Below are 18,751 nucleotides of genomic sequence, written 5' to 3'. Positions count from 1 at the left end.
CAATGGACACTAGATACCATCAACTATCTGTGCGACATAACATATTGTAACTTTTTTCTTTAACATCCTATGATTTCCTCGGGTCCCAGACTCATAAATTTACTCTAACCCCAGTTACACCTCACATGTGCAACATTACTTAACCATGTGATTAAAAATTAATCCACATGTTAAGTGAAGTTTTAAAAATACATGTTCTCTAATGCAGCTCAGTGGAATCTAATACTTTTGATGAGGAAAGCTTTTTTGAAGATGATGAAGTGGAATTTCTTCCTTCGCCACACACAACATCCCTCAAGAAGATGATCTCTTACCTTTTAATCCAATCAATGCTCATTCTTCCTAGTCATTTCTCTTCTAAAAGAAAGAAAAAATATATGCCCATACCATTCCCTCCTCCTTCAAAATATTCATCTAGGAGAGGCAAAGGTAGAGCAAAAAGGACAGTTCAGATAAAGATCTGGTAGGTCAATCTACAAGCAAAACAAGCTCAAGTTCAGAGACGGATTCCTCACATAACAAAAGAAGAAAAAAAAGCACGGATCTTCCATAATCCTCATGATCTTCCTAAGCAAGGAGTCCTCAGTCCAGAAACCATGCAGAAGGCAAATTTGTTTGTGCCCGGCAAGTTAGAACAAATTCACTCTCCCAAGACTATTTCTCAGTTTGTTAATAAATTCTCAAGAACTTCTGGTGAAATTGCTCATAAAAATCAAGATATGGTTCTAGCATTTCAACAAATGCAGGTTGTACTTCATTCCACACATGTGCGTGCGTGTATGTGTGTGTGTGTGTTCATTCATTTATCAACTTATTTATTTTTTTACACGCATATTTGCAAGTGAGTCCAACGAGAAAGATATTCAGAATACAGTTAAAAGACTTGCTGAGAGAGATCCTATTTAGCTTACCCTTGCAGTCAGCACACTAGTTCCTAGTACCACAAAGAGAGTGTTGGCAGCAAATATTTCTGCATTGTGATTTTCTGCCATGCGTTTGTATATAGGCCGAAGAAGCTGAACAAAAACATAAATTGATGAGACAGGCATAGCTGACAATGCTAGTAAAAAATTCAGCAAGTGCCTTACTAGTCGACCACCCGCTATTATCCCCGCTATTGCAACAATACCCTTAACAGCAGCAACTCCTAGAGCTTCGGCAATTGCTTGAAAACCAACCTGCAGAATCAGTTCCCACATCCACAGGGTTAAAAAGAACTGGGGTTTCTTACCATTCAACTGCAATACATTAGACTCCCAACAGTTCTTTCAAAGGGCAATGCATTATCCAAAAATATAATACAAAGGAATCACAATTTACAAGTTGCATAGGCTTAGACATGGCAGGTCTATTTGTAGAGAATGCACACCAATGTTAAAACAGTCATTTCTTTATACGGGTCTCAACAATTCAAAGCAACCAATTTTCAGTGGAATTTCTAAAGGACTATCGACACTTCTCTAAAATTACATCAGCACAGGCTTGCTCCTTACCAGAACATAGTCATACCAATGTTTCCATACCAAACCTGCTTCTGAAACATTCCATATCCAACTCAGACCTATAGGTTGATTTTTTCAAGCACAGCTGCACACTAACATCAATATTTCCTACAGTTGTCGTCTGTAGAAAAGCTTGCCATAAGAAACTCCCTCATCAAGACAATATGCAGAGTAGCATCTTGTATATGCACATTGAATATCTCACACATTATTCTATAACCATTTTCCTATGATCCCACCTTTTAATACTGGACTGAAAGTGTTTTCTTTGATACAGGAGAGCTGTGCATGCCACATACCAGAACTTGCAAAATCAGACAGGAAGAAAGCATAAAAGGTTTTGCACATACCCCTCCTTTTGACGAATTTGGAGAGACCAGAGGAATTAATATCAGTAAAACAACTACGGCAAGGTCCTGAAAAAGAACAGAGTTCCAGAGAGGTCAACACCTGTATCCAATAAGCCTAACCCAAGAGTGCGTGGTGAAGAATTACAGATTTTAGTGATTTAGGATAGAGCACATGACACAATCTGCACTGAGAAAAATCATAGATTTGAGTGATTTAAGAATTACAGATTTTAGTGATTTAGGATGGAGCACATAACATATTTTTATTAAGACATCATGAACTTTGAAGTACGCAACACATTGCACCTTACCTGAAATAACAAGACAGAAAATGTAGCTCGTCCATGTCGAGAAGTACTTTCTCCACGTTCTTGAAGAACCTGAACATTCAAAAGCTTTTTCAGCTTCAAAACACACATTTTTCTCCAGATCTATTCCCTAAATTTATTCAGATATTTAATGCACTTCTACAGCAAACCTCAAAAGCCAATCAGTGAAACATAGAGATTCAAAAACTGTGATCTTTGTTTGTTTCTATAACTCAGCCCAACATATGACGAGCCAACCCAAGATCATCACCCTTATAATCTCTCTATGAATTGTGAATTTTACTTCAAAAAAGAAAGAAAAAACATCATCCTAATAGAACCAAGAATTAGAACAGCACACTGCCATGAAACCATCACTCCCTTCCATCACAAAGATTATTCCCATCCAGAACAATACAGAGCGCCAACTGGCCTGGTATTACATTACAAACCATCATCAAGCCCCAGCTACCTTAAGAGGTGCCCACCCACTATCTATGAACCTGCAAATGGATAGTCATTCGCACAGGTAGGAATCCAAGAAAGGTGCCCACCCACTATCTATGAGCTTGCAACTGGATAGTCGTTCACATAGGCAGCAATCCGAGATATAGACATGAAAATATTCTACTCACACTTTGTGCATGTGCACCCATCTAGTGACCCAAAGCTCTGATGAGCTTCTGATTGCACTAATGGATTTGAACCCACGCACCTCCTCATGCAAGTTTGAAATGGTCATTGAAACCACCCTTTCTTCTCAGATAGGGTGGTAGATGACCTAATTTGACGATAATCACAGCAAGAAAAATCTGAAACAAATACATTAGCACTTTAATATTGGACAGTTAACACCTGCTTGGCTCAAAAATTGGCACCCTTTGCAGTATTTATTTACCTTCTATTACACAAATATGAAGCACATGAGATGTGGGCTCATCTCTCTACAACTTTGGGCTCCTTGGGCTGCCGCAAACGACCAGCAGCATAAGGATTCAATTTTCCCCTTGATTCTCACACTCATTGGACACAAATTGAACTGACAACACTTAGTGCATGCAGGCCAACTGCAAAGTGCATGTACAATCCCCTTTAGAGCTGCTGCATCCACATTCTATGCACTAAGCCCTTTGACCTTGAAAGTTATTCTAACTTTCATTAACCTTCATCTAGGCATTAAATGTTTAATTTTTCCTAGCCCAAATGACACCATAAGTCATTAGTAAGGGCCCATTTCAGTAATGTCCAAGATTAAGATTGCAACCATGCACCCACTAGTACTTGTCCAGCATAACTTGTAACAACTTTTGCCAATGTCCCTCACTGCCCAACTTGAGTTTTGGACCATCAACATGCCCCGATTTAACCTGCACTTAACATGCGCACAACTTAATTGTGCCAAAGCAAAGCAATAAAAATACACGTCTGCACGACAAACCTCCCCCTTAAATCCTTACAATTCTCCCCAATTGCATCGCAATGCGACAAAAGCAAAAGTACTCAACTACAAAGCATAAGGCATCATAATCAAACAACATCAGCCACTAGTAGTTAACCATGCTCGTGCTATACAAATATGCTAAAATTTCCAGCCAACAAGACTAAGTCATAATTCACCAAACTGAACTGTAATTGTTGTTATATCCATAATCTGATCAGATTAGGTGCTTGTAACCATATGTTTTGGTTTAGTAAGTTACAAGCCCATGTCATGTTAAGAGTAAATGGTTCCATAGACAACATCACTATTATGAAGGCCAAAAACTTAAATATTCACACTAATATTGTATTGAGCCTATTCTGTATGATAGCAAACAAAACAAAATGTGATAGGAAAGCTAGGCAAGGCAAATCATCTTACATTCCGGATACTGAGTTAACCGGTCACAAGATAAAGACCGGGACCCTGGCCAAAGCCACTGCTTTTGAAAAGACTTCTTATTGTTCCATTATCCACAAAATCACAATGTTCTCACCATCAAAGTAGTAAAGCATAAACCAAGCACAAACATGCCTATATAATCAATGACATCACATGACATTCACATGCAACACACCTTAATTAGCCCTTAATCAATGACATTCATTAATTAGCCATTGATCAAAAACGTGATATGATTAAGGAGTAGCCGGTGATTCATTTGGAAAACTTATCTTGGCTATTTGGGGCTTCTTCTCTCTTATTTGGAGCAACCCAACTTTGAAGACATGTACTCTTCTCTTTCTTGCTGCAGAAAATTTCGTATTGTGTGGACAGCAACCAATTTTTCTCCTCTTGTCATGGTAATTACATTGGGCAACCTTGTAACTCCATATACAACAAAGTATGCTATTGCTCTTAAGCTAAATATCAAAAAAATAGGTTATGACAACACTATGGGCTTAGATCCTTTCTTCTTCTTTGAGATCTCAAGCCTAGTGCACTTTCTGGGCAATTCTATCAATAAGAAAGCGACATCTCACACTTTTATTGCGAGAAACCCCCCTTGTTTATGAGAGAAACGGCGTAGGATTGCATGGGCACTGTTGTGCTAAGAAATGCACTTAGCCACTTAAACAACCCCAAAACATGCTTATTTTATGCTTATTTTAGCCAAAACCCTAAAATGGGAAGCAGATCGAGAGAGTTAAGTGGGAGAGGATCTAGAACCCTAATTTTCTATAAATAGGCAGCCAGCCCTCCACTCTTGTTCAATCTCGTTTTTGCAGATTTCAAGCATTTCAACTTGCTGCCCACACCCGGTTCAGAGAGGACATCTTAGCCGAAGTTGTCCATTGCTGTCTCCATCAATTGGCGCCTGATTTCCAGCCCTCTTCACACAGTTTGGAGCTCATTCCAGTCAGCCGACTACTGTTCCTGTGCAGACCTACTGCCGTGCAGTCTGCCATGTCATCACAATCCTCCTGCCTACGTTTTAAGTCTCTCTCTCTCCTGCAAGCTATCTTGCCTGCGTTTTTAGTCTTTCTCTCACCTGCTGCCTATGTTTTTAGTCTTTCTCTCTCTTGCGGGCTGTCTTGCTTGCGTTTTAGTCTTTCTCTCACCTACTACCTGAGTTTTTTAGTCTTTCTCTCTCCTCACTATTGTCTGCATCAAATCCAACGTCTCACTGCTGCGTTTGCTGGTATTCGACATCCGAAGCCTGCCTTGCTGTGATTCGGGATCCATTTGGAGTACGACACTCTCTCCAGCTCATTACCCTTTCCCTAATCCTTGAGATACAGGAGTTTGAGGCTCAATATTCATTCACTGCATAGTGTGTTTACTGCATGAGCATCGTATTATTCAATAGTTATATCACTTCATTTATTCATTGTGTTCATTGTCTCTGAGTTACCCTAACCCTAACAGTGTTCTTTTATCAGTGTGTGCTTTGTTGTACGGTTTCTGTTTATGTTTTTATGTTAGGGTATTTCTTTACATGGTATCAAAGCCTAGTACTCTCTGAGAAACCTAAGCCTTTGATCTGAAAGCTCTATGCAAGAAGCAAGAACAACAGTAGGTTCAAATGACTTCAAACACAATAACACCGATTCAGTCTCCAAAATCAACTATGCTGAGAATCGAGCGAGAGTGGGCCAATCAGCTTGCTCCACAAAGTTTCGACATGGTGGAAGACAGTTCTGATTACATGGAAGAAAAGCTAGGCAAGTTGACCTCTGAAGAATACAAACTGATCATAGCTTATCGATGAAAGAAGATTGAGGAGCTCGATCGAAGGATTGCCCTTCAAGAAAAGCTTCTAAATGAAGGTGTGCATGAATTTCTCTCTTCAGATATCGCAAATAAATCTGATGATGTTGCAAGGCCGCCGAGACGTCCATCACGGACGGGCCCCCCTCTTGGAGAACAAGACCCGAAGTATGTTCCTTTCTTTCATCCTCTTCCGTCCACTCCAGTGCAAGGTACTTTAGATTCGTCTTTTGTTCCTTCTTCTTTTACCTCTTATGCTTTGCAATATTCTGGTAGAGATCTTGTGGAAGAAAGAGTCCAGCCTGTTGACTACGGAAAAGGTCCTCTTAAGGACCAATTCTTGTATGTTAACATACATCATAGGGGTTATAAGAAAAAGCCAGAGACCTCTTCTTCTAACTTTCCTTCTTTTCACTCTACTTCACAAGATTAGAATAAATTTGGTGTTTCTTTTTCTTCATTGCATGGTGCATCATCATCTTCACACTTTCATTTCCAATCATTGTGTTAAAAATGAACAAAATGCATCTGCACCTCACACACCACATTTTGAGAACCCACCCATCTCACCACATTCTTCCGCTGCTTCCATTCACACCATTTACATTTCCATTTCAAACACCTCATGTCGCACCACACATCACACCGAGGGGTTATGGAAACATAGGCACAGACTTTAGGACCTCATCCTTCCCTCTGTCGGGTGGTATTTCACCTACTTCACACACACTTTCGGGATCATTGCAACCTGGGTATCCCCCCCAATCTCTCCCGAGTGTGGATCAGTTGACTCCACAATTTGCCTCCATGGCTTTACCTAGTGGACCTTCTAGTCATACTGTTGTACCTCAGCCCCACTTTGGACGGGCTTTCGTTTCCCAGTGTCTCTATCTACACCGGCACCTTATGGAAACATTCATGTTCTAGTGTCTCTGCCTCAATTGACACTCATTGGACACTCACAGCCTACTTCTACCTACCCATCTTTTCCCCCTCCTCCTTCTTCTTATCAGACACATCCACCTCCACCATTTACCCTCCACAATCTTATCCCCACATCCATCTTACCCTACCTACCTGACACCTCATGGATCTAGCTCATCTTCTGCCAAGCATGCATTTAATGACAAGACTCGTTTTCACAGGTCAAACTTTACTACTTGGTCCAACTTGATGAGACATCTCCTTGACTCCCACAACCTATGGAATCTTGTGCAGGGGTTGAAACCCCAACCCGATCCCGCACTTGTTACATACGAGGTTGTCCGCTCATGGAAGGCTAGGAATGCCTCTACTATTGTTGAGTTAATACAGCCCTTAATACCTGAGTTTCATTCTCAGCTTCAGCATTTTGACTTAGCGTCAGAGCGATGGGCACACTTGACAGACCGCTATGCGGCTCGGGATAGGACCCATCGTATTAATCTTGACCATGAGCTTCAGCTTTTTAAAATCACTGACCGGGATGACTTGAAAGTCAAGTTGGCTGAGTATCCGCGTCTCCTCACTGAATTCTCCACTACGCGGACTCATAAGTCCTCTGATGATCAGATCACATTATTCCCAACCAAACTCCTCAAGAACTACTTCAATTTTGTGAAAGGCATAGTTTTAAAACCTACCATGCCTACATTCTATGAATTTGACTGTCAATTGTTGCCTTACGCACGGTTGTTCAATCAGTTTCATTTGAATTCCTCTTTAGAGGGGGCTCTTGTTGATCATTCTTAGAAAGGGCAACAAGGGAAGGGCAAACAAAACCAAACCTCAACTCAAAATCAAAATCAAACTCAAAAGCAATATCAATCCAAGGATTCACAACAAACATCCCAATTCCTCAAACCTGGGTAGCAGAATGTATCTACAAAGAATAGGGATTGTCAGCATTGTCAAAAGGCTAGCCATTTTGACGACGAGTATCGATCAAAGACTAGAGACACAACACCAAAACCTAAGTCTTAGACCCCTGCCCCTCAATCGAGCAACCTTCAACAGGTGAGGCAAGGTGATGGCAAGGGGCAGTTTAAAGGTCAGACTCGCACTGCCACCGCACAACCATCTCAGTCGACAACGTTCTCAACTCCATAGGGCTTGTCTGACCGGTTTGCAAAGGCCCACATTGTCTCCATAGAGACATCAGATACGAGTCTCGTCCATATCTGTGAGTTGCCTCCCGACGAGGTTACCGCAGAGGCCCACTCGACACAGTCAAGCACTTCAGCTCCTATTTGGATTGTAGAAAGTGGAGCTCCACATCACATGACTCCTATAGAGGACGTCTTCCGTACCTGCGCCCCTACAGCCAGGCGGGTCCGCATAGAAAACAACTCCTTGGTCAAGATTCAAGCACATCAGTTTTGCCACTGACAAGGGTCCGGATCTGGCTATGCTGGACAATGTATATCATGTCCCTCAGCTTAGGGTGAACTTGTTATCTGTTCAGCAGCTTTGCCGGTTGGGGCGACCGATTTTCTTTACAGCGACCACAGTCAAGATGCTTAACCCTCTGACTGGTTTAGTGATTGCTCATAGTGAGGCACAACCTAATGGCCTATACCACATGACACACTTTCTAACCGAGCCGACAGCCGAGGGCTCCGTGTTCCATAGCTTCCAGGCTTTAGCCATATCTCGCGAGCCTACGAACAATGAGCGTCTTTGGCATTTTCACTTAGGGCATCTTGGTTATGACTCGCTTTATCAGTTGTCACACCATGAGCTAGTTGAGGGCTTTTCACACCTGAAGCTCACTCGAGATGTCTGTAAAGCTTGTCTGTTCGGAAAGCAGCACCATACACAATTTCCTCAGCAGACCTCACATAGAGCTGAGTCGTCTCTTAGATTGATTCATGTTGATCTTTATGGGCCGACATCCACTGCTGCCTTGAATGGTGCATTGTACTTCTTTTTTATAGTGGATGATCATTCTAGATACATGTGGGCGTACTTTCTCAAGCATAAGTCCGATGGTGAGTTTCTCTCCCAAGAGTTCTCCAAGTTTCTACAACAGCATGGCATTTCTCGCCGCCTCACCTCTACCAACTCCGCTTCTCAGAATGGAGTCGTAGAGCGTAGGAACCGAACAGTCATAAAAATGGCATGCTCTATGCTGTTTGCAACAGAACTTCCCGAGCACCTTTGGGTTGAGCTTGTTAACACTTCGGTGTACATCCTTAACCAGTCCCCAACTGCGGCTCTTCCTCAGAAGACCCCGTATGAGGCATTCTTTGGCTCTCGGCTTGTTATTTTTCACTTCAAAGTCTTCAAGTGTCGTGTGTACACACACACGCCTGATGAAAAGATAGAAAAGCTCACTCCTCGAACTAATCTTATTTTTGTGGGATATTCCTTTGAGGCGAAAGCCTATCGTTTGTTCGATTCTCGAACAAAGAAGGTAATCGTTAGGCGGGATGTCATCTTTGACGAGAGGGATATTGTGCAATCTTCTGCACCGGATTCCGATCCGGTTCCTTCTTTCACATCATCAGAGATCGTGCCTACTAAGCCTGTCTACTTTCCACTCCTGACCTTCCCCCAGATTCTTCAGTTCCCAGGCCCCCTTCGCAAGACCCGTTACCTCGCTGGTACTAGCAAACCATGCAAGATTCGGGGATCCTACCACCAAATTCCACTCCGGAGGACCTAGAAGATCTGCCTGGCTTGTTCCTCAGGCATCATTTGCGTCGTTGTTTATAGCTGATTACATAGCGCATTCTGAGCCGGATACATGGCAAGAGCCTCTTCAGCACCATCAACGGCGAGCGGCCTTGGAGAAGAAGCTCAAGAGTATTGACAGAAATGAGACTTAGACATTGGAGGATCATCTGACCCACAACAAATTCATAGGGACAAAGTGGATTTTTAGGACTAAGCTAAAAGTTGATGGGACTTTAGACAAGTACAAGGCTCACCTTGTAGTGCAAGGGTTTCGACAGAAGCATGGCATTGATTATGAAGAGACCTTTGCCCCTACTACACGGTTGACTTCCTTTCAGTTGCTACTCGCGCTAGCCGCTCACCATAGTTGGCCGATACATCAGATGGATATCAAGAGTGTCTTCCTAAATGGTTTTCTCGAGGAGGAGGTCTATGTGGAGCAACCACCAGGCTTTCCTTCTGGAAACCTGAGGCATAAGGTATTCCACTTGCATAAAGCTCTTTATGGGCTGAAGCGAGTGCCGTGGTCTTGGTTCCATAAGATGGATGAGTTCTTACAGACTCATGGATACCATTCTACCCCTTATGACCCGAACTTATATATTCGATCTACTGCAGAGGGGGTTAGCTATATCCTGCTATACATTGATGGCTTACTCATCACAAGTTCCGATTCTGCTATCATAGCAGAAATTAAGGCTAAGCTTAAAGCTACATTTTAAATGACAAATCTTGGTTTGTTGTCCTATTTTTTGGGGATGGAGGTAGTTCGTTCTGGGGGCCGTATTTTTGTGTCACAGCAGAAGTACGCACTTCAGCTCGTGGAAGAGTACACTACGGATCAGACACGGCCAGTGGCCATACCTCTTGATCCTACTGTCCAGTTGTCGAAGGATACCCTAGGACAGCCCTTCGATGACCATACCTATCGCTTTATTGTAGAAAAACTTCTTTAGTTAATTCACACTAGGCCAAATTTAGCTTACTCAATTAGCATACTCAATCAGTATTTCACAGCACCTAGGATGTCACATTGGATTGCATGTATTCATGTGTTGCGTTATTTGCGGTGTACTTATTCTTATGGCATGACATATGGTTCTAGTTTATGTTTACAGGGGTACAGTGATTTTGATTGGGTAGGAGACCCTAACACTCGGCATTCCCATGGCGGCTACCTCTTTACCTTGGGTGCGGCTCGCATTTCCTAGTCCAGCCATAACCAAGAAATGGTGGCAGCTTCCACGGCCGGGGCTGAGTACCGAGCTCTCTTCGATGGCACCACTAAGGCCATCTATTTGAGGAGTTTACTGGCCACACTTCATTTTCCTTGTCTCTCTCCCACACTTATCTACTGCGACAACCAAAGTGCCATTGCCCTTGCGGGCAATCCGATCATCACACCACAGACGCGGCATGTGGGAGTCCATTTTCACTTTTCCAAAGAGCAGGTTGAGCTAGGCACTATTCGCCTAGAGTTTGTGCCTTCATCAGATAATTTTGTAGGTATTTTGACCAAAGCGGTCAACCAATTGGTTCTTCAATACCTGCTACCCAGGATCGGCTTGGATACACCCTCCCCTACTTCTTCCGCTTGACGGGGAGAGAGTGCTTCTCTCTTGCTTTCCCTTCCAGTTTGAGAGGAGGCCGCTTCTACTCTTGATAGTGATAGTGATGATGCTTACAGTTTTTAGACATTACATTCATTTATTCTTTCGTATTATATTATGGACATTTGTTACTTCATCCGCACTGTCAGGATGACATGATTATAAAAGGCCACTTTGACAAGTGAATAATTCCCTTGCGAGAGCACTGTCCAAGTAACACTGTTGCATAGCATATTGCATGAGCATGACATCTTGCATCTCCCTTTTGCATTACCCCATGCATTGGCATTTTGTTAATGTAAACATGCATTTGTGCGCATTTATCCCTCTTCAGTCTTTTGGAGTGGTCGACTCTAGGATCCACCATATTCGTGGCATAATACATGGCAGTTTTCCTAAAGGCAGTTTTCCTATCCTTGCTTGCTTGCTTGCTTTGCTTGTCTTGCTAAGCCCACCATCATCTTTTTTGCCTCTCCACATATTCACCACATGATTGGCACACACACACACACTTTTATCATCCTTAGGCACTTATCCTAGTCACTGTGAGGGATTGGCTTGCTAGTTTTGTGAATGACTTGGGTTTAAAACTCTCTTTATCTTTTTCTATATGTCACTTAATCAGCCGCTGCCCCTCTATTACTTATGTATTTTCAAAACACTTTTCAAACAAAAAAAAAACAAAACAAACAAGTTCATTGTTGTCTCCATCCACCTTTGTAGGACTTGGTAGGCCCTTGGGCAGCTGACGAGCACCCTTGGTCTGATGCCCTAGTCTCTCCGAGGCGATCACTTGGGCTCCCTTGGTAAGATAATCATCGCCTTTGTAGTCTTGGTAGGCCACTAGGCAGCCGACGTGCACCTTTTGTCCAATGCCCTGGCCCCTTTGGGGTGGGACGCCTTGGGGTGAATTAAAATTTAAGCTCGCCTACTTTCCTAGCCCTATTTTGGGTCTGAGAGGGGGTGTTGTGCTAAGAAAAGTACTTAGCCACTTAAACAACCCCAAAACATGCTTATTTTAGGCTTATTTTGGCCAAAATGCTAAAATAGGAAGCGGATCGAGAGAGTTAAGTGGGAGAGAATCTAGAACCCTAATTTTCTATAAATAGGCAGCCAGCCCTCTACTCTTGTTCAATCTCGTTTTTGCAGATTTCAGGTGTTTAAGCTTGCTGCCCACACCTCGTTCGCGGAGGACATCTCAGCCGAAGCTATCCATTGCTGTCTCCATTAGTTGGCGCCTGATTTTCAGCCCTCTTCACGCAGTTTAGAGCTGATTCCAATCAGGCGACTGCTGTTCTTGTACAGACCTGCTGCAGTACAACCTACCACATCATCACAGTCTCCTCACTCCTGTCTGCATCAGATCCAACTTCTCACCGTTGCGTTTGCTGGTGTTCGACATCCGGAGGTTGCCTTGCTGCAATTCGGGATCCATTCGGAGTACGACACACTCTTCCGCTCATTACCCCTGCCGTGATCCTTGAGATACAAGAGTTCGAGGTTCAATATTCATTCACTACATAGTGTGTTTACTCCATGAGCATCGTATTATTCAATAGTTATATCACTTCATTTATTCACTATGTTCATTGTCTCTGAGTTACCCTAACCCTAACTGTGTTATTTTATCAGTCTGTGGTTTGTCATACGGTTTCTGTTTATGTTTCTTTGTTAGGGTATTTCTTTACAGGGACTACGCAGGAGAGTTATCTTAACAAATGCTATGCGAAATTGGGCTCAAATGCTTGCTCTCATTTTGAGGGTTTGATGCACTAAAGAGTTCATTCATAGTTTTGAACACTCTATAATTGGTTGGAGGCCAACAGTGAAGGTGTCAAGGCCATTGTGCACCGGTGGATCAATTATGTCATGAGAAATCACTGAAATACAACCATTTATAACAAATTTCAAGCATATTTCAATAATCTAAAGAAATAAAGAAAGGGGCGCCAAGCTTTGGGGCCAACAAGTGTCAATGTGTGTTGCAACAACATTGAAGCTCCAATTGTGTGTGAAGTTTTCCTACTGAATTTACCGTTAAGCTGAATTAAGTGTTTGCTAAAATGTGGTTTACTGTCCTTTGGGCTTCCGAAGGCTGGTTTCAGCCTCCATGATTGCTCCATATATATTAGCCAATGTGTGGTCCAACATGATGGTCCTTTTAAGTGCCACGATCTAGGGAATCTCTAGAGAGGCACAATTATATGCATGGTCCAATGGTGTGCAAAGCCTTCAATTAGAGCCTTGTTGGACATAAAAGCAACGGGAGTAGCCAAAATATCCATTTCACAAATAAAGTACTCACCTTGTAAACTTGAGTGATCCATCGACCGTCCATGTTGTAGATGCACTATCGCTCTTCTCACCATATCATGTGTGAAAAAGGTGGAAGTGGTGGAACAAGGTTCCGGTGGGTGAAGAATACGTGGCTGGTGCGGTACATTATATAGTCCCCTACATAGAAGTCCCATACCTTTGGGACACTGATAAGTGTGAGACAATGAGGCTCCTACAATCTACGTCATGATGAGGTAATATCTTTACTCAAGAATAAATGGTACATATCCCAATATTGTGCCTCTTCATATGCGTGTCGCTTACACCAAGTCAAGGTCCTCATTTGCTTGCAAACCTCCCTATCTATAATAGACTCCAATCCTCTCTAGATTCAAAGAGGTCTATATATCTCTTTGCACTTGTCATCGTACAATTTGTTCTGGAATGGTCCCAAGTCTTGTGACTCTACTTGTGTGTGTGTGTGTGTGTGTGTGTGTGTGTGGTGAGCTCTAAAGAGCGGCTAAATGTAGCATGGAGGTGAGCTAGGAGGTGATGTGCCAAGGGAGGAGATATGATAGAACTATGTGAGCCCATCGTAGACGTAATGGCTGTATATTTCAGTTGGCTCGTGTGTGAAATAGAAAGTGGTGGACGAGAAGCAGTCGGTAGCTACAACCTACAGGCATAGGGGGCGGGTATGGTGAGGAACATAGAGGTATGATCTACTCTGATCAAGCAACGGGGGATGGTGAAGTATCTAATCGGTTTCATGCTCTCAATGGAACCTAGAACATAATCCACCGTGCTAGAGCTAGTGGGCTAGAAGCAACTCATTCCTCTAGATCCCGGCCACTTTTTCAACCTGTTGTAGATAATGAGATGATGCCACAACCCTAGCACTAGTAGATATTGGCCATAACAAGTATATCGCCTCCAGTATCAGCTGATACCCTTTCTGTGTTTGGCTTCTCTACTCTGTCACCTATAGCTGCCCTTGATCCTCAAAATCATGTGTCACACTACTTGCTCTGCATCCTAGCATTCTCGTCTCCTACCACGAGAATCTCTCCTACTCTGGAGTAGTATACAATCTCGTCTGAGAGAGAGAGAGAGAGAGAGAGAGAGAGAGAGAGACTTTTAACATCCCCATTTTTGGCATCCTATGAAGCCCGAAATGACAATGCTCTTTCACTTTTTATGCTTCTTGGATTATTGGCATATATCGACTATGCAGAAAGCATTTATTTTTTATTCTTCTTCAAGAGTGCAGAGCTATATAGTCCACTTGAGAGATCTTCTTCATTGGCAGCTCAACATGATTGAGTTGGCAGCTATTCTCTCTCAACACGATTTGCTTTCTTGGCACTCTAGAGTTTCTTCAACTCTCATACCAGTCATATAGACCCTTTCTACTTTTGGTCATGCTATATCTTTCCCATCTACATCAGAAATTTACCAGCTGCATCATCATCTTCTTAAGAGCTCTACCACTCACCTTGTGATCTTCCTTTGTCATCATCATCGTCTACCACTCCCAATCATCACATCCACACGCGACTCATTGTATGTGATATTATCCTCTTCTTCTTTCTTCTTTTTTTGGATTACTCATTTGAAACTCCCTAGTTGTTATGTCCCTACACATTGAAATGGGTGCTAGTAGCATTGGTCACGATGGTTACAAAGTGACTTTGTGTAAATGTAGTAAGGACAATTCAGGGTTAGGCCAGCTAAGTCCTATAAATAGGACTCAAGGCCCTAGTGTGCACTTTCATTTTATGATCACAACTCTTGGACTCTTGGCCCGATAGCCGATGCATTCATACACCATGATGGTGTGGCCTAGTGGTATGGAACACCAACCTTTGGGATGTGGTCATGACACAGAGTGCTACTAGCTCCCACACTCAGGGGGTGAGTCCGTTTGGCTCTATGGCTAGGAGGTGAATGTGATGTCCAATCCCTTTTATGATGACTTTGGCTTGTGTCGTGTCTCGTGTGCAGGTTGGATTCTAGGGGGGCATTTCATTTTGGTATCAAACCATCAATCTTCAATTGGGCTCGAAACTCGATGACGTGCATAAAACCACTTTTGATCACGGAACTATGATGGTTCACATGTGACAATTACGCCTTTATCTCGTTAAAGGTGGTATGGGACACTACTGGCAAGAGAGGTGTACACGAGGGGCACATGTTGCGGGTGGTGGATGCAAGAGCAAGGCATGTTTCATATCCATGCTCACGTTTTGTGTTGGGGTGATGCAAGTGCGCAAGATTTTTCAATTGTTCCAATGATTAGAGTCTAGGGAGCTACCACTCCGAGACTAAGGCACACGATTGTTGGAAACAAAAAATCTTGTAGCCCATATCAGCATCAAAAAAAATTTATTGATAGTGATTTGACATTTTATATTAATGTTACCATTGATTTTAATGTTAGTGTAAATTAAATGTTAGAGTCATTCTAACATTTAATGTTCGTGCTATTAATTTTAATGCAAACCTTTTTTGTTTAATTGAATGTGAATTTTACTATCCATTTTGTTATGGGTGTCAAGGAGAGAGAAACGCTAACATGTGGCGTTGGGGTGAGAGAAACACCAACATGTGGTGTCGGAGAGAGAAACACCAACATGTGATGTTGGGGAGAGAGAAACTCCAAATACAACGGTGAAAGGACTGCAGGTGATGAGGAAGAGGAAAAGTGAGAGGAGCAAACACTCCCCCCTACCTATCAACTACAGATGATGGGGAAAAAGAAAATTGTAGGCGATGTAAAAGAGAGAAAGCAAGAGGAGCGCACGCTTTCTCTTGCATGTTCGAACCTATAGAAAGCGAAAGATGAAGAGAGATTGAACAAGGCTCATTTCTGCTTCTTCCATTCCTCTCTCTAGCACTCATTGAAGTTCCAAATCCACTCTTCTTTCAATCTCTCTTGAAATATTTTTCTTTGCTAATACCATGTCTTCTCATGGTATATCTCACTTTGATGCGCCCATTCCTACAGAATCTTAGCACATGGAGGATGCCCCTCCGGCTTCTCCCAAACCCGAAGCCACACACGGGCAGCATGTCAAAGCTCCTACTTCTATCAAGTTTGAAGGAGATTTGTCCATGTGGTGATTCTCCAAGCTCAAGTGAAGGAAATGAAGCGCCAATCACCCAAGCTCCACACTCTCCATTTTCCATTTGTACCCACAACCATAAGGACATTGCCTCTTAAATTCCAACCCAATCCTTTTAAAAGAGAGAAGAAGAAATGTGAACATCGACTCATGGTTGGCCAAATGGACGATGTATTTTCATTTCTATCAATTCGATGACACTCTACGTATTGGGCAAATACAAAACATATTAGAGGGTAAGGCATATGCTTGGTGGGCAAGCTTACATCCTAAGTAGACAACTTGGGCTGATTTTCAATCTGTTTTTCAAAAACATTGGTGACCAACATAGTTGCACTAGTAACAATTACGAAAGGTTTCATACTATACCATACTTTAGGTACAGTACCTTACATATTAGTACCATAAGGTAGCAACTTAATGAACACATCTTTTTCTATTCACACTACACTTTGGGATGAGCTAAATGCTCGTTATACTAATATGTTTCTCCCATGAGATTAGGTTATTTGAGATTCAAACAATTTCTCTCAACCTTCTCTCTCTCAAGCCCACACTTCTCTTATTTATATGATCATTCATGTATGATGTATCCACTCCCATCTATGTAGTTGTAAGTTGTCGGTAGCAATAGCGCGTGCAGCATCAAGTTTTAGCATGTTACCCTCAAGTATTCATCTTATATACTCTAATGGCATTGCTATTTAGACTTGAAACATCTATTATATTATCTTTAGTCCAAAATAATCAAGTTAAATTTTTTTTCGTACCAATATCGTACTCTACCTTATAAAATCTTAAGGTACCATTTAGTATTGTATTTTATCATACCGTACCTTTCATACCTAACAACTATAGTGACTAATGATCAGATTGAAAATTTTTGAAATTTATCTGAGCTTGATATGGGTAAGAAAAGCTTGGATACATACTCACAAGAACTTCAAGATCCTCAAGCACTCCTCTATATGCGATATCTTTTTGGATTGTCGTCGGACTACCAAAATGAGTTGCTCCACAATCGTCTTCACTCACTCAAGGACGTCTACAAGTATGCAAAGAATTTTGATAATACTTTGGCTACAAGTAGGGACAGCGAGTCGACTAGGGATTCCAATCAAGCTACCTACATCTTCAAGTCAACAAAATTATCTACCTCAACAGCAACTCGTCGATCGACTTCTGAGTTGTACCAAAAAAAGGATGGCAAGTGTATAGTTACTCATAGCGAGAATCTCTCAAAGTGCCGTTGTTTCATCTTGGGTCATTTTCGCGGTGATCACGAGCGTCCCAAAAATGTGAAGTATACTTCCAAGACTTTGATAGATACTCTTGAGCGTCCAAGTATTTCTTCTAAAATTTTACTCAAAAAATGTTTTGTTAATGCTAGCACTAGCAATACTAATTCCATTAATAAAACTATTTTTGGTCCATATGAGCTTTTACCGGTCACAAGGCGTATAAATGGCTAAGATGTTACAATTTTATTCCATAATGGTTCTACTCATAATTTTATTTCTTCTTGCTTGATGCAAAGTCTACAACTCCATATAATACCTGCTGACCGAGTTTATCGTATCCGATATGCGGAGGGCCCTATGGTAGATCGCTAGGATCAAGTAGTGCCGGACTTGGATCTTTCGATCCAATAGTATCCTCAAATCATAGATTTTTTACTTATGAGACTCGACCATCTGGACCTCATTCTTGGCATGCCATGGTTCTTTGAAAAATATTCCTCCTTGTATATTGATTATAGTTTGATGGTCGTTTTCATGTGATCATGGGCTATTTACCCTTCTAAATCACAAAAAATAATGTACATAGGATTTCAACAATGAAGTTTTCTCAATGTTTTCTCGATCCAACTGTTACTACTTACATTTGTTTTGTTAAAAAAGTTCAATCATCTGATAATCCATGCAATTTGATTTCTTATATTAATAATCTTAACACAAGTTTAAATGTAAGTGAGTACTTGGATCTGATATTCTATGAGTATACTGATGTTTTTCCGTATGAGTTACCTCAGAGACTTCTGTCGTCTTGTGAAACCTTAGACCATCGTCTTAAAACTTTGCTTAGTAGCCATCTCGTCTTTGCAACCTTATAGATTTAGCCTCAAAGAGGAGGACGAGATAGCTAGGCAACTTCAGGACTACTTGGCTAAGGGTTATATTAAGCCAAGTAAATCCCCATGAAGCATATATGTCCTTCTAGTCAAAAAG

At 41.9% G+C, this 18,751-nt stretch overlaps 1 protein-coding gene across 3 annotated transcripts in view; it reads right to left on the bottom strand.

Moving 5' to 3' along the window:
• The window catches only part of LOC148028458 (K(+) efflux antiporter 2, chloroplastic-like), a 181,600-nt gene that overhangs the window by 129,455 nt on the left and 33,394 nt on the right, over window positions 1-18,751 (bottom strand). For 2 of the 3 annotated variants that reach the window (XM_087690261.1, XM_087690262.1), the window contains 3 exons: window positions 2,164-2,232; window positions 1,853-1,918; window positions 912-1,178 (listed from right to left, as the gene is read on the bottom strand). In XM_087690261.1, coding sequence (XP_087546387.1) covers window positions 912-1,178; window positions 1,853-1,918; window positions 2,164-2,232 — 402 coding nt within the window. The remainder of the gene's footprint in view (window positions 1-911; window positions 1,179-1,852; window positions 1,919-2,163; window positions 2,233-18,751) is intronic. The other variant, XM_087690263.1, reaches the window with a different exon arrangement.

Source organism: Lygodium microphyllum, chromosome 12 (assembly GCF_053477565.2).
Source record: "Lygodium microphyllum isolate KBCC chromosome 12, Lygodium_microphyllum_v1.1.10, whole genome shotgun sequence".
In the NCBI taxonomy this organism is placed as follows: Eukaryota; Viridiplantae; Streptophyta; class Polypodiopsida; order Schizaeales; family Lygodiaceae; genus Lygodium; species Lygodium microphyllum.
The sequence above is the reverse complement of the archived record's forward strand: the minus strand, read 5'-3'. Positions and strand labels throughout refer to the sequence as shown.